At 41.6% G+C, this 26867-nt stretch overlaps 1 protein-coding gene and 1 pseudogene across 1 annotated transcript in view; both read right to left on the minus strand.

Moving 5' to 3' along the window:
* LOC124620039 overlaps positions 1-25652 on the minus strand; it is an 81596-nt gene extending 55944 nt beyond the window's left edge. The window contains exon 1 of the mRNA XM_047146705.1: positions 25117-25652. Coding sequence (XP_047002661.1) covers positions 25117-25277 — 161 coding nt within the window. The 5' untranslated portion in view covers positions 25278-25652. The remainder of the gene's footprint in view (positions 1-25116) is intronic.
* LOC124620571 lies at positions 21353-21470 on the minus strand (annotated as a pseudogene).
* Positions 25653-26867: the final 1215 nt, after the last annotated feature.

Genomic DNA, 26867 nt, shown 5'->3' on the forward strand with positions numbered 1-26867 from the left:
GTCTCTAGAAGAGCGTAGCATTCCAAAGGATTGGAAAAGGGCACAGGTCATCCCCGTTTTCAAGAAGGGACGTCGAACAGATGTGCTGAACTATAGACCTGTATCTCTAACGTCGATCAGTTGTAGAATTTTGGAACACGTATTATGTTCGAGTATAATGACTTTTCTGGAGACTAGATATCTAATCTGTAGGAATCAGTATGAGTTTCGAAAAAGACGATCGTGTGAAACCCAGCTCGCGCTATTCGTCCACGAAACCCAGAGGGCCATAGACACGGGTTCCCAGATAGGTGCCGCGTTTCTTGACTTCCGCAAGGCGTTCGATACAGTTTCCCACAGTCGTTTAATGAACAAAGTAAGAGCATATGGACGATCAGACCAATTGTGTGATTGTATTGAAGAGTTCCTAGATAACAGAACGCAGCATGTCATTCTCAATGAAGAGAAGTCTTCCGAAGTAAGAGTGATTTTAGGTGTGCCGCAGGGGAGTGTCGTAGGACCGTTGCTATTCACAATATATATAATTGAACTTGTGGATAACATCGGAAGTTCACTGAGGCTTTTTGCGGATATTGCTGTGGTATATCGAGAGCTTGTAACAATGGAAAATTGTACTGAAATGCAGGAGGGTCTGCAGCGAATTGATGCATGGTGCAGGGAATGGCAGTTGAATCTCAATGTAGAGAAGTGTAATGTGCTGCGAATACGTAGAAAGAAAGATCCCTTATCATTTAACTACAATATAGCAGGCCAGCAACTGGAAGCAGTTAATTCCATGAATTATCTTGGAGTACACATTGGGAGTGATTTAAAATGGAATGATCATATAAAGTTGATCGTCGGTAAAGCAGATGCCGGACTGAGATTCATTGGAAGTATCCTATGGAAATGCAATCCGAAAACAAAGGAAGTAGGATACAGTACGCTTGTTCGCCCATTGCTTGAATACTGCTCAGCAGTGTGGGATCCGTACCAGATAGGGTTAATAGAAGAGATAAAGAAGATCCAACGGAGAGCAGCGCGCTTCGGTACAGGGTCATTTAGTAATCGCGAAAGCGTTACGGAGATGATAGATATACTCCAGTGGAAGACTGCAGGAGACACGCTCAGTAGCTCGCTACGGGCTTTCGTTGAAGTTTCGAGAACATACCTTCACCGAGGAGTCAAGCAGTATATTGCTCCCTCCTACGTTTATCTCGCGAAGAGACCATGAGGATAAAATCAGAGAGATTAGAGCCCACACAGAGGCATACCGACAATCCTTCTTTCCACGAACAATACGAGACTGGAATAGAAGGGAGAACCGATAGAGGTACTCAAGGTACCCTCCGCCACACACCGTCAGGTGGCTTGCGGAGTATGGATGTAGATGTAGATGTAGATGCAACAGTTGTGCCAGCAACCTCAGGAATTGGATGCATGGGAAAGGAGTTCTATGCCCTTTGCAGTGCGCATGATCTGGCGTGAGCCAACTAACCATGTCAGTCACTGCTACTTTTGTATGGCTCCTTTTATCAAGAAGGGAATATCTACGAAGAAGAAGCGGACAGTGATCTATCCTAACATTCCATCTGCTATACGACCAGTTCTACATGGGGAAGGACTGCCAAAACGTGAACCACCGACAATGTACGAGATTACTTCTGATGGGGATTCTGAATGTCCTGAACCATGCACATAACAAGATCCAGAGTTTCTTCCAAATATATCATCAATTGATGATTCACAAAAATTGTCTCAAAATGAGTTAAATGAGCTCATTAGAGATTTGTAGCTCTCTAAAGCTAGGGCTGAGATTTTAGCACCAAGATGGTAGCAGTGCAAGTTTCTGGAAAGCAATGCAAATGTTTCATTCTACCGCAGAAGAGAGCAGAAGATAGTCTTGTGGCATGTGTAGACATAAATGGTCTAATGGAGGCTCTGAGAATTAATTACAACCATGATGAGTGGAGACTCTTTATTGATTCGTCAAAGTTGAGTTTAAGAGCAGTGCTTTTACCTCGTGGTAATGAGCTACCTTCTATTCCAGTTACCAAAACATGAAAATTTTACTAGAAGCCATCGAGCATAATGACTCTCAATGACAGATTTTTGGTGAGTTGAAAGTGGTTGCACTGCTATACGGTATGCAGTTAGGGTATACCAAATATTGCTGCTTTCTCTGTGAATGGGATAGCCGAGCTCGTGCATTTCATTACATTAAACATGAATATTGAAACACGTATGTAACGCAGCAGCGATGGCGAGGCATTGTAGCATCTGTGACCAGAGAGTATGCGCTTGACCGCGCGAGTGTTGCGAGCGGTTCTCAGTCAGTAGTAGTCTTTGCGAGTTAGTTGTCGCTATGCAGAGTAGCAGTCAGTCAGTCGTTGCGAGTCTGTAGCTCTGTCTAGTTGAGAGCAGTACTCAGTCTGTAGTCGTCATGCAGAGCGGTCGGTCAGTAGTAGCAGCCCAGTGCGGTTGTGTGATGTAGGCGGTCGGCAACAATGGTCAAGATGAGGAATAAGGATAAGGTATACTGTTAATTAATATAATCATTAGATAATGAAAAATTTTATTTATTGTAATTATTCTCCAACAAGTGTCCCAATAATAATTTTTTATTTCAAAAGCATTTTCTCAAAAGTTTAATTTTTTTTTTTTGAACTAAAGATCTCGTTGCACTTCCCATTTCATTCCACTTCCTTTTGAAGAAAAATTTCACTAGAATTACAAAAAAAAAGGAGAATATTATTATTTGCAATGTAGTTCCTCCAAGTGGTGCACAACAACAAGAGCAGATATGTGACATCCATTTATTCTGAGGTAAGACTTTAATTCTGATTGTTTTTACACAGGGCGAAAAACCGATATTTCGGTTTAATTGAATTTTCTTGTCACTGAATGGACTTTAATTTTTTGAAGGATTTATAATTGAGTCAGATTGCGAATTTCACATTTGTTGCCATTGTCAGTACATTTGATTGTAGGCAGGTTACGCATAGAGCCATGTCCATCAGCATTTCTAATTAGTATCGTCCTTTTCTTTTAAAATTTTTGTGGGGAGGTTACACTTGGCGACACCCAGTCCAGGATCGTATTTCGTTGAGAGTCTTTTGAGCGACAGTCAGATATCTGCTCTTATTTGCTTAGATAATTAGGATTTGGCGCAACGCTTTTAATAATATTGTGACTTTCTTTCTACAGGTCAACGGCAATTTGCTGCTTTGTTGTATTTGTGTGTTGCTTTTGCTTTGTGCTTATTTGCTTTGTGAAAAATTTTGACTATTGTAAAAATGCCGCGAAAGACTGTGAATAGTGTATCGCGAAGTATTGTGAATGAAATTACCGACTTAAACAACGTGACCGATAGTAATTGTGATACGCAACGTAATGATGACAATCCTGCGTTCACTAACAATCAGTGCATTCCAACCACTAATGATGACTGTCACCTTAATGATGAACAAACGAACTCAATTGTCTCGTCTGTTAACTTGACGACAATTGATGACGCAGAATGCTCTATGGTAATGAGCGCTGTAGAGCTTAACACACCCGATTTGGAAAATTCAAGTAATGTACAGTCAAATCTGTCTAATGAAAATGAACAGATCACACAAAGTAGGACAGATGTATTTAATTCCGAAACAATGACTGATAGTATACATTTGACTGACAAACCTTTTTGTAAATTTCAGAATGACCAAATGGTTACAGAAAGTGAAACAATTCCAGATCCACTATTGAACAGTACAGATAATAGAAATGGTAATTTTGGCTCGGATCCAATTATGGCATTTTTGCGGGAAAATTTCAGACAACAGAGTGAAGATTTTAAACAACTTAGGGAAGATAATAAACAACAGAGTGAAAATTTCAAACAACTTAGGGAAGATAACAGACAGCTTAGTGAACAAATTAGAGACGTTGCCGCGCAGTGCCATGACACTAAGGAACAATTGCGCGCGGAAATTGAGGCGTGTTCACAAAAAAATAGCGAAGAAATTAAATCTGTTGCGCAAGAATTAAGAGAAATGCAAACAGTCGCAACAGAAACACTCAGAGACGAAATTAGCGGAGTCGCTAAACAATGCTCTGAAAAAGCTGCACAATTACGGGACGAGTTTAAAGCAATGACGGTAGAACTTTCGCGCACTATGGACGCAAAGATAGACGCGAAATTCGAACAGCAGTACACTCAGATTAACGAGCGCTTTAGTCAGCACATACAGAACAGTAATACGCGTTTCCGCAGATTTATTCAAGATCAAAACAAAGTAAAACGACAAGTCATGGAAACAATCACTGCACAGAGACAAGAGGACAAACGTAAAATATTCGCGAAAGCGAAGACGTATGTAGACAATAATATTACTACAGTGTCCGACAAAATTAATACCATAGAACAATTGAACGCGGAATTACAGGATGAAATTTCTGATCTTAAAGCAAAAACAGATACACACACAGTAAATATTCAAACAGTGACAGATAGATTCGAACAACTAGATCTAACACAGGATTGCGATGTCATCAAAGCTGATGTTAAAAAACTGAGCGAAACTACGCGCAAGTTGCAAAAACAGATTAATGCGTCTGATTCTAAAACCGATGATCAGGTTAAAATACTGACTGAAAAATGTGATGAATTGGCCAGTCGTATTGATGTTATCGAAAATACTAATGACAATAAATCAGACGATACTGCACCGGTTTCTTTTATCCAAACACCTGAATTTCAAAATTTACAGCTGACAATTAATGAAATCGATTCATCTAACAACACGTTACGTAGGAAGTTATCAAATTTACAACAAGAAGTAACAGAAATGAAAAACACTTCTGTTAATAATACACAACAGACGCCACTTTATGAACATGTGTCAGAGTCACGCAGCGTGTATAATGTGAGCAATTTACAGCAACTACGCGACTTAAAATCCGAAAAGCCACGCGAATTAAAATCTGAAAAGCTACGCAACTTGAAAACCGAAATGACAGAGACGAACAGATTCACACACAAACCCGAACGTGTTCTCAAATTCAGTGACGAGAACGTTGATAATAAGCAGTTTGCATTTGTAAGAAAATGTAAGGAATTTAATAATGGCAGAACACAGATACACGATTTGCACTGTATACGACAATTTATTTTTGTACTTTCACCGCTATTATCTGTAATGGAGAAACTAGCTTTGAACCTGAAGCGACAAATTGCTATTGTATTTTCATCAGCATTGCCTGTAATGAGGAAACTAGAATTAACATGGATACAACTATTTGCTTTTGAATTTTTACCGCTATTGCGTGCAACGCAAAAGCTAAAATTTATTTGCAGTGCGTAATGGACCTCAGGGGATTCATTACGCTTTAATGAATATGTGCCGTAGCGAGCATAGGGCCCCGAGCTGTAGTAGTGCTGTTTCATCTTTAGTTTTCTGCACTGCTGCCTTTTCTTCTACTATCCTTTATATCTATCCAAACTGCTCTTTAACTATTGCTCTACCTAGTATTAAGAAACGTATGTAATGAAAACCGGATACGACAAATCTTTTACCGAATGTGACAATTTTCAGTAGGCACTCCAGTACCGCCGTAATTTTAATTACAGATAAAATCGTAATCATCAGTATGTGTAAAATTATCAGCAATAGGAACCATATTTTTGTAACAATAGATGTTTTTCACCACAATAGCATGAAAGTCAGCCGCTTAGCATACCTAACCAACAATGCAGTTTACAAGGTCAACCAAACTTTAATGTTTCGCCGCGTGCACGTATAGTCCCAGCTCCAACAAATAGTAACGCATGGCAGCAAAGAAATAACTACGTACAAACAACACACTATTTCAACTCGCATAGCAATACGCCGTATAGAAATTACTATCTTGACAGACGTAAAAATAACGAGTACAATTTTCAGCGTACATTTAATAACAGTCGATCTTTTCAGCAGCAAGAACATCAGCAACAACACATTATCATGAATGATCCAAACAATAGGTGTCATCTATAGCGTAACACGTCAGTAAGAAATAACAGAACAGTTCATATAGTGGATATGCCACAATATTCTCCCGTAAATAACAGCACGTACGATAGATTTTGACCAGATACAGCACAGATTGCATATTACAGTAACGCAAACATTACTTTTGACACGCAGAATTTTGCTCACGAGAATGTTATTTGAAACATGCTCTGTTGAATGCTCCAGTTTTATCGCACCCAGATCTTATCAGAAATTTTTCCATTGCCACCGACAGTTCTAACACCGCTTTAGGCGTACATATTTTCCAGGAAATAGAACAAGATGGCTCTACAGTAATTAAAAACATCGCATTTGCAAGTCGCATTCTGTCACCTGCTGAGCGAAATTACTCCGTTACAGAATTAGAAACATTGTGTGTTGTATGGGCTTTCACGAGATTTAGGCACTTTCTTTACGGCAGACATACCACCGTCTACACAGACCATAGAGCGATACAATTTTACTTTCAGCTAAATTCACTCACGACAGGTTAAGCAGATGGAAACTATATTTACAGGAATTTAATTTTACAATAGTTCACATTCCCGGTACGCAAAATGTTATAGCAGACGCACTATCGCGTTCTCTCAGTAACAATCAGCAAGACGTAGCAACCAACTTCTGCAAAGCAAATTTCAGTGTCATGTACATTCAGCAGGTTGCATTTGAAAATTTTATTTCATCGTCATTACAGGACATAGCACAAGAACAAAATAAGGACAATGTGTGGAAAGAAATTAAACACCTTTGGCAAGATAGGAAAAATGTTACGATTAGGAACCACTACACTGTACGCAATGACATTCTGTTTCGCCGCTCTCATCCTGACAGCAACATTTGGTTATTATGCATTCCTGACGAACTGGTTAACAAACTAATTTGGTACACTCATTTAAGTTACGCACATTACGGAGCACGAAAATGTTTTCTTATACTGAGACAGAACTGTTATTTTACCAACATGGAAAAACGTATACGACGAGTTTTAGCGTCTTGTAAAATTTGCCAGAAAGCTAAATCAGACACCACTTCACATATTCCTCCTTTATATCCCATTATACCTGTGAAATTAAGACACATGGCCGCAGTAGATATTTTTGGTCCGATTCCGAGAACTAACAGAGGTTTTTGCTACATTTTTGTCGCTGTTGAGCTCACTTCAAAATTTGTTACTTTCACTCCGTTACGCAAAGCTACTGCTAAAACTGTTTCGAAAGCATTTGTAAAACATTTTCTATTTCATGTAGGGCATGTAATGAAAGTAATTTCTGATAATGGATCTCAATTTCGTAGTAGTGTATGGACACGCATGTTACGAGCTAGAAACATTTCTCCGATCTATATATCCAAGTACCACGCTTCTTCGAACCCTTGTGAAAGATTAATGAAGGAAATTGGTAAGCTGTGCAGAATATACTGCCACAAAAGACATATTGATTGGGATACACACATACTCTCATTCCAAGATGTAATTAATTCCATTCCAAATGAATCCACTATGCTATCTCCGACTGTTATACTGAAAAACGTTGAACCACCGAACAAAATTAAAGAATTAATAGAATTCCCCAAAAATCGTCGCCTACGACACCACGAAATAATTGACATTGCGCTGAACAACATCAAACGTGCCGCAGAGCGCCGGAGAAGACAGCAAAAACAGGTTTGTACACGCCGCGACTTTCACGTTGGACAGAAGATATTAGTACGTACACACTATTTATCCAGCAAATTAAAAGGTAAGTGCAGTAAATTTGAACTTCTATACGCAGGTCCGTATCGGATTCGCAGTATCCCTCACCCCAATGTTGTACACGTCGAAACTTTGAGAACCAGAAAATCGAAAGGCAATCACCATATCTCAAACATTAAACCGTTTATTGAGTGAAACCACTGTATGATTCAACACACTATGATGCCATTTACTAATGCAATTAATTCACCCGACTAATTATTGATGATTATCGTATTTTTTTTCTTGGCAAGTGCCCGGCAAGGTAAGGTTAGCAGGTCGCTTTTCTTGTCGTTACACATCAGACCGTGCATATTTTTCCAGATGAATTTACACATTTACGCCTATTTCTGCAATTATATTTATGTGACTACTTATTGATGATTATCGTATTTTTTTTTCTTGGCAAGTGCCCGGCAAGGTAAGGTTAGCAGGTCGCTTTTCTTGTCGTTACACATCAGACCGTGCATATTTTTCCAGATGAATTTACACATTTACGACTATTTCTGCAATTATATTTATGTGACTACTTATTGATGATTATCGTATTTTTTTCTTGGCAAGTGCCCGGCAAGGTAAGGTTAGCAGGTCGCTTTTCTTGTCGTTACACATCAGACCGTGCACATTTTCCATTTTTTTGTGTATGTGACTGTACTCCAGTTTTGTTTGTATGTATTGTGAAATAGTTAAGATATAACACACAACAGTCGACTTTGACATTTTTTTTTTTTTTGCCTTATGACATCTCAACATCGTGACTGTTTCACATTTTTTTTGCTACTGCATTGTATTATTCTGTGTACATTTTTTCGCATCCGAACACTGTCAATGTCTTGGACATATTACGTTTTCTGTCATGTTATGCTGTATGGTTAATTGTGTCACCATAAACCAGTCATTATTTAGTGGGTATAGGATTTAAATGCAAGACATTAATCTTTGTTCATCAATTTCAGAAAGGAATGATGATTCTAAGAAATAAATTTAACATAAATGGGAATTTCACCTACGGAATAAACGAAAGGAGATGCAATAACTTTATGAGGAAGAGTAAAGGGATCAGGATTAACAAGCATTAACAAGACTATACTATACTCATCACAGAATAGCAGTCTTAACTAATTTTTTCTTTCAGAATACAAGGTGATTGATGCAGGCTGTCAGAGAGAACTACACATCTTAGTTTTAGTGATGAAATATGCTAGAGATAAGGAATAGTTATGTAATGAGTAATGAAGTGATTTTTTGCAGATGATAGTGAATACTGATGAATAATGATGAAGGAAATGGTATTATGAATAATGAAGTTTTTCTTTACAGGTGATGATAATGGTGAAGTTATGATGATATGGATAATGAAGTTTTTTTCTTTATGCCACGTAGTTATTTAAGTATTTGTTGCGGTTTGCTTTGACAGCAGGTGTTACATTGCATAGTAGGATGACGGAAAGTTTTGGAAAGGACAGCTATGGAACACATTTTATACACATTTCACTACTTGTTAATTCGAAGTTCACTACTTTTCAGCATAGTGTGCGTTTCTTCTTTCAGGTCAATAATCCGTTTTTGTATTTTTTCCAGGAGAAGTTTTTCATGACACTTACTAAACCTGTTACTTATTATACCTGTTCTAGTACTTGCATTTTTATATTTTTTACCCATTTGTGTTTATCATTTATAAATGTGATCACATGTACTGCCTTGTTACATAATCTTGCTACAGCTGACTCATGACGAATGACGTTACCTATCCTCATTTGCAGCAATAGGTCAAAAGCAAAAAGTATTATGCCTCAGCAATTAATTATCGATCCCAACGCAATGCATTGCTACCAAAAAAATGTATTACCAGTCCCACATAATGTCACTAGTTTATGATAATTCTGAATAATACTGATCAACTCTGAATAGCATGTCACTCGAGTAATGACCTCTTAATGAGACTATATTCAAAATAATGCTTTGTCACTAGCTAATAACTGCCACTGTTTATTGTAATGCCTGTGATTACTAATGATTTGACTGTAATTAACTGATTTTTAATAATGACTTTGTAATGATCTGAATAATACTGAATGATGAACTATGTTTTATTCTATTCAATACTTGATGGCCACTGAGTGCCAATAATTATTGTCAATCAACGAAATTGTTATTAATTATGCCATTAATTAACTCTTGTTTTCAATGTTCATACTTTGTAATTGGAAATAAATGTGACTGTTTCATAATGCTTTGTAATTAGGAAAAGACTAATGATTCTTAATAGATTGGAATGACACATAATTAATTAACTATGGTACTGTTTAATAATGCTTTGTAATTAATTAAGGCTAATAATTCTTAGTATATTGAAATGACAAATGATTAATTAATTAACTGTAATTAGACAAATGATTAATTAACGACAAATGATTAATTAACTGTAATTATACAAATGATTAATTAACTGTAATTAGACAAATGATTAATTAAAGACAAATGATTAATTAACTGTAATTAGGAAACGGTTAATGATTCTTAATTATACTCTGTAACTGAAAAGAATGCGATTATTTCATAATATTTTGTAACCAGGAAAAGAAGGCTACTGATTCTATGTAAAACAATTAATGAACATTTTTCTGTAATACTACATACTTGGTACAGAAATGTTCAATAACTGGGCTATGAATGCCACGAACTATCAATGAAGACTGTAATTGTCAATATTATGTGACTTGATGTCCTTCACCTCATAAGCTGACTACCCTGAATTACTGCAATGTCCATTTGTCCTGTTTATCCCAGTGATCATGGAGCACTATATTTGGTTTTGCACTAATTCTACGTTGGTGTGCCTTGTAAGAGTGTGGTGTTGACACGACATGCTGTCCACCACCATGAGCGATGAAGACATTATTATGGTCCCACTGTTTGGTGTACCTAATGTACTGCCAAAATGAAAACATGGAACATTACTACGACAGTTCAGTGTCTTGGCTACACTGATAAATTCTGATGGGAAAAGAACTTCAAGTTGTGTCACTTGGTGTTGTACTACTGTGGAAAGATATGGACTTTCAGAGCAGCTGTGTGCAATCTAAAGTGCTACAACCATGATGCAATCCTTCCCTTTCCTATCCTGATTCTTGTCACATAAAGAAAAAATTTTTTTTGGTAACATCATTTATGTTCATAGGTTATACATTTTTCGATTCGCTAAACTCCAGTGTGAGTACACTTATGTCACTGGTCGACATGATGTTTGCCATTATGTTTATTTGTTGTGAAAATACTAAAGACATTTTTCAGTGCATGTGCACTTTGGACATGAATTTTTTTTTTGCCATTATGTTTATTTGTTGTGAAAATGCTAAAGACATTTTTCAGTGCATGTACACTTGTCAACATAATATTTTTTGCCAGTCTGTTTATTTGTTCTGAATATGCTAAAGAATTTTTTCAGTGCCTGTGCACTTTGTTATCTGTCAAATAATTTGTATATACTTTTCTGATTTGCTACTATGTTTTGTACTCACATTTTGTCTTTGTCTGATATATTTTGTACTTAGTGCGTGTGCACAACATTTACTTTATGTACTACATCTAATTATTCTTGCCAGTCTGTTTATTTGTTCTGCATATGCTAAAGAATTTTTTCAGTGCCTGTGCACTTTATCTGTCAAAAAGTTTGTATATACTTTTTTCTGATTTGCTACTATGTTTAGTATTCACATTTTGTCCTTGTCTGATATATTTTGTACTTAGTGCGTGTGCACAACATTTAAATATTCTGTAAGTTGTAGGATTTTGTTAATTAAAGAAAAATTTTGCCGCGCTTGGCAAGTCCAAATGACTCACCATCGCTGCCAAATTTTTGCCCCCCGAGTGGAGGGTTATGAAACACGTATGTAACGCAGCAGCGATGGCGAGGCATTGTAGCATCTGTGACCAGAGAGTATGCGCTTGACCGCGCGAGTGTTGCGAGCGGTTCTCAGTCAGTAGTAGTCTTTGCGAGTTAGTTGTCGCTATGCAGAGTAGCAGTCAGTCAGTCGTTGCGAGTCTGTAGCTCTGTCTAGTTGAGAGCAGTACTCAGTCTGTAGTCGTCATGCAGAGCGGTCGGTCAGTAGTAGCAGCCCAGTGCGGTTGTGTGATGTAGGCGGTCGGCAACAATGGTCAAGATGAGGAATAAGGATAAGGTATACTGTTAATTAATATAATCATTAGATAATGAAAAATTTTATTTATTGTAATTATTCTCCAACAAGTGTCCCAATAATAATTTTTTATTTCAAAAGCATTTTCTCAAAAGTTTAATTTTTTTTTTTTGAACTAAAGATCTCGTTGCACTTCCCATTTCATTCCACTTCCTTTTGAAGAAAAATTTCACTAGAATTACAAAAAAAAAGGAGAATATTATTATTTGCAATGTAGTTCCTCCAAGTGGTGCACAACAACAAGAGCAGATATGTGACATCCATTTATTCTGAGGTAAGACTTTAATTCTGATTGTTTTTACACAGGGCGAAAAACCGATATTTCGGTTTAATTGAATTTTCTTGTCACTGAATGGACTTTAATTTTTTGAAGGATTTATAATTGAGTCAGATTGCGAATTTCACATTTGTTGCCATTGTCAGTACATTTGATTGTAGGCAGGTTACGCATAGAGCCATGTCCATCAGCATTTCTAATTAGTATCGTCCTTTTCTTTTAAAATTTTTGTGGGGAGGTTACACTTGGTTCCCATTTGTATTAAGTATTGTATTTTTTTTCTTTTAAAATTACGGTGGGGAGGTTACAATATCCCATCAGAAAATCTCTTCAACCAAGTATAAAGAACATTAAGAGTGAACCTCTAGTAGACCCTAAAAAGATTCTGCTCCTGCCCTTGCAACATCAAGTTGGGTCTCATGAAAAACTTTGTTAAAGGAATAAACAAAGATGGTGACGCGTTTAAGTACTTAAGGCAAAAATTCCCTTATTTAAGTGATGCCAAAGTAAAGGAGGGCATCTCTGTAGGCCCACAGATTCGAGAGCTCTTTGGAGGCCATACTTTTGATGGAATCATACAAGGTGATGAGAAGCATGCATGGGAATGTTTTAAGACAGTCTGTTTACAGTTCTTAGGGAAACAACGAGCAATAAATTACAAGGAGATTGTAGATAACATGTTTTCATTTTATGAAAAACGTGGTTCGTCGTTGCAACATGTCACTGAAAATGCGTTTCTTACATAGTCATCTTGATTTCTTCCCCAAAGACTGTGGTGCAGTAAGTGATGAAAATGGGGAGCGATTTCATCAAGATATTGCCACATTTGTGACGAGGTATGCCGGAAAGTGGAGCCTTACTATTTTAGGAGATTGCTGCTGGACTGTCATAAGGTATGTTCCCGAGTGTGTGTATAAACGTCAAGCCAAGCGAAAACGGTAGTCTTCTGAATTTATCTCTGAACAAAATATGTAATTTTTCTTTTGTGCTTTATATAGTTCTGGTACAAAGTAGACTTACAAAGTATTTTCATTCACGTAATATTATCTTCGTTTTTTCTTAATATTTTACTGTTGTACTTCCAGAATGGCACTGAAATTTGTCAATGCATAACATATAACATAGTTCAAGTAATTAATCACTTAAAATTTGTTATGCTGAATCTTGGAACATGAATGCATATTTAGATAGTGAGTTATTTATACAAAAATGTAGATTACTTTTAAAAAACTAGAGCTAAATATTTAAGTAGATGATGATTTTGTACTGAAATAAACAGAACTAACTCAAAATCATGCAATTTATACACTTTCACTTCAAATTTGTTGTTCAGTGTTATTCTCGCCTTGTAAGCTCTTGTAGTCTTCGGAATTGTGTGGAGGATATTTTTCCAAAAGTCAGATGGTGTGCCGCCAGACTCATACATTCTACACACCAACGTGAATAGTTGTTTTGTTACCACTTCCCCTAATGATTATAGAAATTCTGATGGAATGTAATCCACCCCTTCTGTCATATTCGATCTTAAGCCTTCCAAAGCTCTTTTAAATTCTGATTATGATACTGGATCACTTATCTCTTCCATATCAACTACTGTTTCTTCTTCTGCCACATTATCAGGCAAGTTGAAATGTTCAAATGTGTGTGAATTCATAAGGGACCTAATCAGACAACTCACGGAAGGTTGTTTTGACTTTTCTGTATGGTGAGTCAATCCTTGCGACAGTAATTTATTTTTAGATTTCTTCACTTTCTCATGCAGCCATTTCTCCTTAGCTTCCCTGCACTTCTTATTTACTTCGTTCCTAAGTGGCTTGTATTTCTGTCTTCCTGAATTTCCCTAAACATGTTTTAAGTATTTTTAAGTTTTTCGCAGTTACCCATGGTTTTTGCAGTTACCTTCTTTTTACCAATATTTTTGTTTCCAACTTTGTTATTATACTTTTTAGAAATATCCATTCCTCTTCAACTGAACTGCCTACTGAGCTATGGCTTATTGCAATATCTATATCCTCAGAGAACTTAAAGCGTATCTCTTCATTCCTTAGCACTTCCGTATCCCACTTCTTTGCATGTTGACTCTTCCTGATTTGTCACTTAAACTTCAACCTACTCTCATCACCACTAAACTGTGACCTGAGTCTATATCTTCCCCTGTGTATGCCTTACAATCCAGTGTCTGATTTCGGAATCTCTATTTGAACATGATGTAATCTGACTGAAATCTGCCCGTATCACCTGGTCTTTTCCAAGTATAGCTTCTCCTCTTGTGATTCTGGAACAGAATATTCGCTATTATTAGCTGAAATCTATTGCAAAACTCAGTCTTCCTCCTCTCCCATTACTAGTACCAAGCCCATATTCTCACGTAATCCTTTCTTCTATACCTTCCCCTACAACCGAATTCCAATCATTCATGACTATTAGATTTTCATCTCCCTTTATGTACTGAATTACCCGTTCAATATCCTCATACACTCTTCCTACCTCTTCCTCTTCGGCTTGCCGCGTTGTCATGTGTACCCGAACTATCTTTGTCGGTGTCGGTTTGCTGTCGATTCGGATGAGAGCAACGTTATCCCTATTTTAGGGATACAATATTTGTTCACGAGCACGAATAAAGGAAGCTGGCTTTTAAAGATTTACTTTTTAACGGATCCACTCAAAAAAATGGAATGCTGCGGTAGACAATTGCTTAAGAAGTTGAGGCAATCACAGTCAGATATGACTTTTGTCCCTCTTCCTTGGTTGCATCATACTGTAGGGTATTTTCAAAAGTGGTTTTTAGAAGTAAATGTTTCTGAAACACACAGCTGCGGAACAAATTTAGACAACCGACACAAATCTTAGTAGAGGAAAAGACCACAGTTTCAACAAGGCTAGAGTTACAACTAAATGCTACTTGAGTATATTTATCAAAACATAAGAGATTTTTTTAACAAAGGGAATATACTTTACTGCCATTTTTAGAACATTAGAAGTGGAATGAGAAGACTCAGTTCGATTATTCATTCTTTTAGATAATGTTGCAGCTTCTGCATAGGAGGGGTACCTTGGTGTCTTTATTTGTAAACAGTTCATCGTACAAATACCACTCTTGCGCACATAGCTTTACTCCAGTGTAAGCTTATTCATAGTTACAGTAAATGTTGTCCAATACTAATGTAACGGTGTCAAAGCAGACAACAGTCGTCACTTGACAGATTAGGAAGTTCATTTGTCTTAGTTTTCGTTTGGTTGCCATCCTTGGACTAAGTTACGTACTGGGAAGCGGGTTTATAACACGAAACAGGTCGAAACAAGGGCAAAAGGGGTCTCGTTTAGTTAATACAATATATAGTGTTTCACAAAGGACGAACAGCTGAATTAATTAAAATGGTTATACGTGAAAACTCTGTTTACAGAGGTGTTCTTTTTTCTCGAATAATTGCAGCACGCAAAGAAACACTTAAGCAGCCGTTCATCCCGTGCCTCTACGAGACTCATGAAGGAAAAATCGAAGTAATGTCTCACTGCTTATATTCGCCTGATTTATCGCCTAACGACATTTGTTTGTTCCCTCATGTGAAAAATGAAAATGAGTGTACAGTGTTTTTCGTACTGGGAAAATGTGATCAATCTAAAAATGAGATTGCTTACAAAATTCTAGTGCAACCCATCCTAGAATATTACACTAGTGTGTGGAGCCTATCCGAAATAGGACTAACATTGGGCCTTTGGGCATTGAATGTATAACGAGGAGGACCATGTGACTGGAGACAGGTTTGTTTGACTGTGGAGATAACGTCACGAAAATGCCGGAAAACCTGAAGTGGCAGACATTCCTAGTTAGACGTACCAGGTCTGCGAAAGCCTACTTACATAGTTCCAAAAAACAAAGTCATGTGAGGAATCTGGGAATGTACTACAGTCCTTCCGAAGGACTGCGAAAACAAGATCAGATTAAGAAGCACGTGTGACGGAAATATCGTGTTACGAAAAGACTTCACCCGGTTGGACACCTGAAAATACTACCAACACACAAACAGTCCATTCAAGAAACATCATATTACGAAAAGACTGCGCCCTGCTGGACACCCGAAAATACCAGAAACATACAAACAGTCCATTAATCGGAGAAGCTTAAAATCAGACAGAACTTTCCTTATTCTTGTGTGATCGAAGCGCGTATTGTCCTGGTGTCCGATTCTCGACTATCCGTAGGCACACTTACTTTGCTCGCGTGCGGATGACTGCTGCTAATCAGCTATATCGAAGGAAAACCTTTTACATCACGTGGAGTGTGGATAGGGCTGTCATAAAAATGAGAAAATCAAACTGTTATTAAGCCGCTAGGTATTTTTAAAAAAATCTGCGTGGTTTTTCGCAGTGGTGGGTCTGAACCGCGGCAATTGTTTATGATCTGAGACTAGTTGATGACGTTTCACACCGGTCGTTTCATTTAGAAGTTAGTGCAAATGTGCCGGATAATAAACTGTTGTAACAACAATCACTGTTGCATCCCTAGTTTGACTTAAACATCATCCCTGCAAAGTAGTTTCAAATAAGTTTGTTCTGCATAAAGGACCAAACAACAGAACAGCCAGAGGACATAATCTGTATAAGCAGTATCACAGAAGGAAATGACACGATAAAGTGTTGCATTCGTCGTGCATTCCGTTAAAAAATCGCCATCGTCTGCCCGTTGCGCTGTTTACACCTTTTAGACGACGATAACATCGTTCAGCGTTCCTCTATAACACGCCATAAAATGGACGTTATTTTGGAGACACACGCCATAACATGGACTTTATTTTGGAAACTCGCATGTTCTTTCGATCTATGATTCTAGTCATATCTGTAACACAAGCTATACTGATCTTTTTTTTCTTTTGTCTTGGATGGGCCAATTAAGAACAGTGTGTCAACTTCAATTCATCATTCGTGTTCTTTTCTTTTCTTGCAGTGCTCTGTCTGTTCACTATGTTTTTTCTTCCTGTCTTCTGACCGCTTCGGACCACTTTTTTTTTTCCTCTCTGCACCCACAGAGACGCATTTAACCAGGCATTGTACGCGCGCTATATGCAGGAATGGAATGGGGCGAAACCCTCATATGTGGTAGTTAGGAAAATAACCTCCGCCAAATACAGGGTGTTTCAAAAAGAACTTTACAACTTTGAAAATCCATATAAATTAATTCATAGTACCTACAGATGTGATTGCAGTGTCGATTTGTAGGGAAATACATCAAGTTTTGTCTCGCGTAGTTCGCTAGTGCCGAATCGCACCATAAGGAGCGTTAGCGGCAGTTGCGTTAAAGATGACTGCCTTCACTGGACCCGAGAGTGCTAGCTGTGTGTTTTGGTTTGAAGAATCGAAGTCGGCGACAACAGTTCAGCGTAATTTCCCTACTAAGTATGCTAAAGATCCTCCTAGTAGGCCTATAATTTATGATTGGCATAAATGTTTTGTAGAAACAGGGTGATCGGCAAGACGTGGAAAATCTTTAGGTCGTCCAAGCACATTTGACGACGCCGTTGAGCGAGTGAGACTTCGTTTTGTCGACGGTCCTACGAAATCGACCCGGAGTGTATCTCGCGAACTGCAAATCCCACATACGACTGTTTGGCGAGCGTTGAGAAACTGTTTGCATTTGAAAACGTACAGACTGACGATCGTACAAGCAATAAAAGACACTGATAAAATTGCTCACAAGAACTTCTGTACGGGTACGTGAAATCGATTACATGAGGATGAAAATTTCTTGGACAAAATCATATTTTCTGACGAGTTGACTTTTCACTTAAGTGGCAAGGTTAACACAACAGCTGTAGGATTTGGGACAGTGAAAATCCACAACAAACATTGCAACATGTTCGTGATAGCCCTAAACTGAACGTTTTTTGTGCATTGAGCAAGAACAAAATGTTCGGCCCCTTTTCTTCCGTGAGAGAACCATCAACGAGATAGTGTTCCTGGATAAGTTACAACAATTTTTGATTCCACAGATCAATGTGGATGACCAAGAACAAAATGTTTACTTCATACAAGATGGTGCACCACCCCACTATTTGGCTGACGTCCGAGATTTTCTCAGTGACGGCTTTCCAGGTCAATGGATAGGTCGTGATCCGCCAATTGCATGGCCCCCACGTTCCCCAGACCTGACACTACTCCATTTTTTTGTGGGGGTTCATCAAGGATATCGTGTTTGAACCTTCTGCGCTGGCTTCTCTACCTGAACTTAGAGAAAGAATTTACACCGCCACTGAGCAGGCTACACCTGCAATGCTACAGCGAGTTTGGGAAAAAATTGACTCCGATGGTATGTGAGCAGGATAACCAACGGAAGCTACATACAACACGTTTAGTGTAAAGTAAAAAAAAAACTTGGTGTGTTTCCCTACAAAATAACACTAAACTCTGCTCTGTATCTTCTTTCAATAAATTTATATGAATTTTTAAAGTTGTAAAGTCCTTTTTGAAACGCCATGTACTTCTCAGCGGTTCGCAATGTATGGAAGCAGAGTGGACCTGGAAGAAATCTTAACATGCTATGTACGCACTGCGCAGCGGTTTGTAGAGCGTGTACACTACCTGATGAAAAGTATCAGGAGACTCCCGCGTAACGCGGAACCGACCACCAGGTGTCACGAGGGCGCAGCTGCCAGTGTAAAAGGATGCGGTGAGTACTGTGCTGTCAGTAAACAAGCAACAACCGCAGGACGGTTCGGTCACGAGAGATCAGTGAATTACTGTAGATTGTGGACTAGTCACTGGATTCCACCAAGTAACAAATCCATCAGGGATATTTCAGTCCTTCTAAAGCCGCCTAGTACCACTGTAGGTGATGTGACTGTGAAGTGGAGACGCGAGGGGACAACCACAGTTAAACCAAGACCAAGGAAGACATCAATAACTGACGGACAGCCACCGTCGAGCGTCGCGATGGGTGGTTGGAAAGAATCACATGAAATCAGTGGAAGGAATCACTCGTGAATTCCAAACTGCTGCCGGCAGTCCATTTAGCACAGTGACTGTGCGTATGGGGTTCAAAAGAATGTATTCAATGGACGACCAGCTCCTCGTAAGCCACACATTTCTGTAGCCAGTGCTGAGCGACGCTTGAGGTGGCGTAAAGAAAGACACAATTGACGGTGGATGACTGGAAACGAGTGATTTGAACCACGCTATATACAGCACCAATTCCATGGAAGTATGTGGCCTTGGCGAATTCCTGGAGAAAGTAACCTGTGATCGTGTAAACTGCCAACAGTGAGGTACGAGGAGGTGAGGGTGTTTTTGTGGTTAGGGTGTGGTCCCCTTATTGCTATTAAGAAAACGCTAAATGCGAAAGGACGTGAACACATTTCACAGCAATGCGTACTGCGTATACTAGAGCTACAGTTCAAATGGTTCAAATGGCTCTGAGCACTAACAGCTGATGTCATCAGTCCCCTAGAACTTAGAACTACTTAAACCTAACAAACCTAAGGACATCACACACATCGATGCCCGAGGCAGGATTCGAACCTGCGACCGTAGCGGTCGTGCGGTTCCAGACTGAAGCGCCTAGAACCGCTTGGCCACTCCGGACGGCAGCAGTTCAGATACAATTATTGTGTCAGCAGGACAATGCACCCTATGACACAGTATCTGTGAGGCAGTGGTTTGTGGGCAGTAACAACATTCTTAAAATGGTCTAGCCTGCCCTGAGTCGAGTCCCCACTTCTGTAAAATATCTGTGAGTATGCGTACGGAACGATTTGAAGTGGAATGATCATATAAAATTTATTGTTGGTAAGGCGGGTGCCAGGTTGAGATTCATTGGGAGAGTCCTTAGAAAATGTAGTCCACCAGCAAAGGAGGTGGCCTATAAGGCACTCGTTCGACCTATACTTCAGTATTGCTCATCAGTGTGGGATCCGTATCAGGTCGGGTTGACAGAGGAGATAGAGAAGATCCAAAGAAGAGCGGCGCGTTTCGTCACAGGGTTATATGGTAAGCATGATAGCGTTATGGAGATGTTTAGCAAACTCAAGTGGCAGACTCTGCAAGAGAGGCGCCCTGCATTGCGGTGTAGCTTGCTGTCCAGGTTTCGAGAGGGTGCGTTTCTGGATGAGGTATCGAATATATTGCTTCCCCCTACTTATACTTCCCGAGATCACGAATGTAAAATCAGAGAGATTCGAGCGCGCACGGAGGATTTCCGGCAGCCGTTCTTCCCGCGAACCACACGCGACTGGAACAGGAAAGGGAGGTAATGACAGTGGCACGTAAAGCGCCCTCCGCCACACACCGTTTGGTGGCTTTCGGAGTATAAATGTAGATGTAGATGAACGCAATGAGATGTGTTAGGACGTCGACTTCTCTTCGGACAGCAGCTTAGAACACCACTACGTTCTCTGATTTCGGCCCTTGAGGTAGAATGGGCCGCCATTCCTCCACAGACATTCAGACACGTAACTGGAAGCGTCCTTGGCAGAGTTCAGGTCATCGTGAAGGCGATGTTCGACCCACCCCATATTAACGTCTGTCAACAGGTGTTCGGATGCCTTTGACCAGATCGTGTGCCCCTGCATATCGTTTTGTTAGGGACTACGAAAACAAAATTAGAGTAATTATAGCACTCAAGGAGGCATTTAAGCAGTCACTGCAATCTCGCTACATACACGAATGAAATGCGAAGAAAGTCTAACGTGTAGTACAATGCAAAATACGCGCGGCACATCGGTTTGTAGAGAATGTCCGTTGACGAAAATGGTGGCGGTGGGGGGGGGGGGGGGGGGGGGGGGGAGTACTATTGGAGTAGTACTCCATGGAAGAGAGAAATTAACATATTTCAATGATGTAATACCAAACGGGTTTCAGCAGATTAGGAATCTACTCAGCAGATTATGAAACTGAAGTCCATCCTTTCATATTTGAAACTAAACAAAACTCCTCCCGAAAAGGCCATGAAAGCCCAACGGTACCGACCGGCCTCCGTGTCATCCTCAGCCCACAGGCGTCACTGGATGCGGATATGGAGGGGCATGTGGTCAGCACACCGCTCTCCAGGCCGTATGTCAGTTTGCGAGACCACCGGAGCCGCTACTTCTCAATCAAGTAGCTCCTCAGTTTGCCTCACAAGGGCTGACTGGATCCCGCTTGCCAACAGCGCTCGGCAGACCGGATGATTACCCATCCAAGCGCTAGCCCAGCCCGACAGCGCTTAACTTCGGTGATCTGACGGGAACCGGTGTTACCACTGCGGCAAGGCCGTTGGCATCTGAAACTAAGGAACGGGAAATTCGTGATCATCTTTGTCGATTTCAGAAAGGCCTTAGACTCAAGTGATCGAACCACCTTATTTTAAATTCTTGAAGAGAGTGTCTTAGATAACGAAACAGAAGTGATTATTCAGCAAACCGCGACTAACACGACCTTGAAAGTGAGGTTCAGAGGAGAGTTGTCTGCTGCCTTTCAAACCACGACAGGAGCGAGACAAGGAGCTCAACTATCGCCTCTGCTCTACAACTGGATTTTTTTTTCTGGAAAAGTCTTCCGAGAATGGTGGAAAGAAATGGACAATTCAGGGGTAGAAAATGGGGTAAAGCTAGACTACAAGTATATGAATCTTACAATCGACTGTCAAGGCTTTACAGATAATCTACCCATCTTTCACGCTCCATACATGCGGCAGCAAAACAACTTCAACAACTGAAGACACAGGCAACGAAGGCGGGGCTTTAAATCTCTTCTGAGAACGTGCAGTTTATGACAAACAAAATCAGCGCCAAGAGAACCGTAGGTAGGACTGGGTAAAGTTAAACAGGTAGAAAAGTTTAAATACCTAGATGAATGAATGAAGGATAACCTGTCAGAGACGGAAACCTTCGTGTCATACGTTAAAATTATGGAAGTGGTCTGTTAACTAGCTAAAGTCACCTACAACAAGTGATTAATACCCCCAAACATCAAAATTAGACACTAATCCACTGTTGTTCGACTAGAGCTCTCTATGGGGCAGGGACTCTTACAATAAATTTGAGGCCAAAGAAAGAAAGATTTTGAGAAAAATTCCGGGTCGTATATAATAAACAGCGACAGAACTACGAACCGCACGGTGTGTGTTGGGTGGAAAGGTACATGCTCTTATGGGTTACAGTATTTAGTGATTTTGAACAAAAAACGTCAGATGAACGTATGTCTAGTTCTAAACAGTTTCCGAGGAAACTAATGAAAACAATGGGGAACTGAAGAAATGTAGATGATAATAAATGATATATTGTGATCTAATGTTTTGTTTAAATGTGTACATTTCCTCACAACTGACGTTCAAAAACTCCACCGTGACTGCAGTGCATTTTGCAGCTCCTTTTGACAGTTGCTGTGTTCTTGATCTGAACTCAAGCATACAGCCCTTACTAAAGGCCTAACGGTACCGACAGACCCGCATGTCATCCTCGGCCGATGGGCGTCACCGGACGCCGACATGGAGGAGGATGTAGTCAGCACACCGCTCTCCTCGCCGTCGTCAGTTTTCGTGACCGGAGCCGCTACTTCTCTGTCAAGCAGTTTCTCAATCGGTATCACAATGGCTGAGTGCACCCTGATTGCCAACAGCGCTCGGTCAGACCCGGACGGTCACCAGTCGAAGTTGTATTCAAGCCCATCAGCACTTAACTTCGACGGGCTGTTGGGAACTGGTGCTACCGCTGTGGTTGGGCTTGAGTACGTGCGTGTAAAATACGAGCGAGAAGTTGCATGTAATAAAGAAAGTCTTGGCTGATGTTTTTGTCGAAATGTCAGTAACTGGAGGAATGAGCGCACATGGTGTACAAGTCAATTTTCGTGAAGATAGGCTGGAATCCTACTGCTGGAAGCAGCGGGCCAACTAAGTCAATGTATATGTTGAGGAAAAACACGTGGTTTCTGACGAATGATCTGTAAAGACAACACTACGTAGCCTAATGTTGGTGCGGATGTATCCGCATGTGAGTGTGGTGAAGAAGAATATGCGACTGATGCCCCTGATTTTCAAACAGTTGTATGCTGTGTGCGGTTAAGAAAAGGATATAAGTTTATTTGCAATTTTTTGTACAGGATCAACAATATTATCATCCCTCAAAGCATGTACCTCCCCCCCCCCCCAATTCACCCATATAAGCAAGTGGAGAAGGTATGTGACACGATTCGGAAAAGAAGGACTGCCTTTTTGGCCATGTGACGCGAATGAGCCTACGACGGATGCAGTAATACGTTAACGTTCTTTCAGGATAAGAAAGCAAAGGGGCAGGGTTCACAGAAGTTGTAAAAGATGTAAGAGAAGTGGGAATTTCTCCTAAATTCATGCAGGAGCGAGATCCGTTTAAGGAAAAACTAAGAATACTCAAAGATTTCCAGGAAAGGCCGACGCTGAAGGCAAGGAATGCGTGGGTCCGAGAGAGAAAATACCAGCGCCGGAAACGAGTGCGGGAACACAGGGCGGCAGTTGAAGCACGTGGAAGGAGACGGTCGAATTGACGCGGTCACTAGATAGCCGAAATGACGGAGGAAGAGGATATGCATGCAGTGAATGTCGTGAAACTTCCTGGCGGATTAAAACTGTGTGCCGGACCGAGACTCGAACTCAGGATGTTTACCTTTCGCTGACCAATGCTGTACCGACTGAGCTACCCAAGCACGACTCACGACCCGTCCTCACAGCTTCACTTCCGCCAGTACCTCGTCTCCTACCTTCCAAACTTCACAGAATCTCTCCTGCAGACTTTGGAGAACCAGCTCTCCTGAAAGAAAGGATATTTCGGAGACATGGCTTAGTCACAGCCTAGGGGATATTCCCAGTGCGCTGGTGTGAAACTTCCTGGCAGATTAAAACTGTGTGCCGGACCGATACTCGAACTCGGGACCTTTGTCTTTCGCGGGAAAGTACTCTACCACCTGAGCTACCCAAGCACGACCACCAATTTTAACCTGACACGAATTTTCATATCGGCGCACACTCTGCTGCAAAGTGAAATTTCATTCTGGAAACATCCCCCAAGTTGTGGCTAAGCCATGTCTCCGAAATATCCTTTCGTCTAAGAGCGCTAGTTCTGCAAGTTCTGCGCCGGCCGGGGTTGGTTCAAATGGCTCTGAGCACTATGGGACTTAACGTCTAAGGTCATCAGTCCCCTAGAACTTGGAACTACTTAAACCTAATTAACCTAAGGACATCACACACATCCATGCGCGAGGCGGATTCGAACCTGCGACCGGAGCGGTCGCCCGGCTCCAGACCGGCCGGGGTGGCCGAGCGGTTCTAGGCGCTATAGTCTGGAACCGCGCGACCACTACGGTCTCAGTTTCGAATCCTGCCTCGGGCATGGACGTGTGTCATGTCCTTAGGTTAGTTTTAAGTAGTTCTAAGCTCTAGGGGACTGATGACCTCAGAAGTCCCATAGTGCTCAGAGCCATTTGAACCATTTTGCAAGTTCTGCAGGAGAGCTTCTGTGAAGTTTGGAAGGTAGGAGACGAGGTACTGGCAGAATTGCAGCTGTAAGGACGGGTCGTGAGTCGTGCTTTGGTAGCTCTGTCGGTACTTGCCCGCGAAAGGCAATGGTCCCGAGTTCGAGTCTCCGTCCGGCACACAGTTTCACAGCGCACACTCTGCCGTAGAGTGAAAATTTCATCCTGTAGTGAAGATCCTCTTCTGAAGAGGTGCTCTCGCTTCAGTTACCACAACCAAATCCGACACGCGCGCGCAAGAGTCTGTCAGAGTGGTTGGCTCGAGCGGGGGTATCGAGTGGACGCGTGGCGTGCGCGAGCGGTGCCGTGGCAAAGAGCGCGGCGCGGCATGGCGTGGCGTCACGTGACGTCAACGCGCGATCGATGGCGGCCGGCCGAGTGCGGGCGGGCGGCAGGTGGTGTGTGTGGACGGCTGCTGTATACCTGTGCGGCGGCGGCTCGCCCACGCCGTGGCCCATGTTGTTGTTGGCGTCGTCTCCGCCTGCCTTGGCGGGCGTCACCGGAAACACCTGCGACTTCTTGAGGAAGGCGACGCGCCGATGCCGGCGGTGGCGCCAGCGGCAGCAGAGCGCCGCCGCCAGCATGCCGACGTCCCGGCGTCGCGCTACGACGGCCAGCGCACGTCTCACACGCACCGGCTAAACGTAGTTCCGCACGTTACTCCAGGGAGCAGTAGCCACAAACACACGCTCGTGAGAGACACTGCTCGTCTACTGTGTCGACCAAAACAATTGTATGTTCGTCTGGAAGATTCTCCAGCGAACAGTCGCCACGGCCACACACACGCGTGAAAAGCACTGACTGTCTACTGCGTCGATCAGGACAATTTTACGTAGTTCTGCTCGTTCCTCCAGCGGACCGGCGCCACGAAAACACACGCTAGTATCACTGATTGTCACCTCCGTTGTTGAGAATTTTACGTAGCTCCGTAGGTTTCTCCAACGAATGATACGGTATTATCGTTGGGTTGTTCACTCATGTTCTCAGATGGAAAAGCTTAAATCAAACGATTATCCGTCACTGGCTGAAATTACAGACACTAGCAGATGAACCGACAGGGGGTACGAAAATATTATACGATTCCCAAGAGAAGTGACACCTTTGCGTGCAGATTACACTAGCGAAACACATCTCACAGTAGCTGTCATCTGGAGGCGTCTCTTGCTCGATGTGTAGTTCGTAACTCTCAATTACTGGCGGGTTTTTATACGACTCTCAATCGAGCGGATATGGTAAGTTCAGAAGATCTGCTTGGACTGTATTGGTACAAGAGAAGTGTGCGCGCCATAGAGTAGTGACAGCAAGTGGTTTCGGAAATGTGCTTCCATGTGAGAATCCTGAGCCGTGTCACCTCGCCATCCTGCAGTCTTCCAGAGTCGTTGGTCGTTCAGCGTCCAGATGCGTTGAAATAACTGCGAGCCTGCACAGTAAGTAATGAATTACATGGGAGATTTTTGCCTTTCAGTATCTGGAAACACCACTGTGGCAATAGATTTGCGAGAACTGCTGAGGTTCGTCCGTCGCACCGGCATAGACTGCAGGGCGTAGCTGGCGTTGCTTCGGGCAGGTGTCGTCTGTTTCTCGCCTCCTCGCCCGGCTTCCGGCTGCGGGCATCCCGGTGCGGGCGTCGCAGCTGACTGACGCACGGCCGCGCCGTCGCGACGGAAGCCGGCGTCGGCGTCGGCGGGTCACGTGACACGCGGCCGCCGCCGCCACCCACGCAAGCACGCCGTGTTGCTCGGAGGGGCGGAGGTGGGGGCGGGAGGGCACCGGCGCCCCAGCGCGCGGACGACGTTCTCGCTCTTCACACGTCTGCCAGTTAAAGCCGACACTGACGGGACGTCAAGGGGGAAGCGCCCGTGCAGTGGGACGAGTTTTGCGATGTCACAGAGTGGAATTTCACGTAGAGTGGAAAGGAGAATCAGACACGTCAGATTCCCGCAGAGTGGAAAGGAACGTGGCCACTGACGTGTATGGTCGTTTTCTACGTCACAAGCACAGCTCCGGGAAAAGCCATATTGGATTATGTCGTACGCAGTTCAGTCGGCATCACATGGTTCTCGTGTTATAATTTACGTGCTGTGAGTGCAGGGCGTCTCAAAGAAAGGTGTCACATATTCCTACAGGGGCTGGTGCTGGTCAAATGGTTCAAATGGCTCTAAGCACTATGGTAC

This window comes from Schistocerca americana, chromosome 6 (assembly GCF_021461395.2).
Source record: "Schistocerca americana isolate TAMUIC-IGC-003095 chromosome 6, iqSchAmer2.1, whole genome shotgun sequence".
Classification (NCBI taxonomy): Eukaryota; Metazoa; Arthropoda; class Insecta; order Orthoptera; family Acrididae; genus Schistocerca; species Schistocerca americana.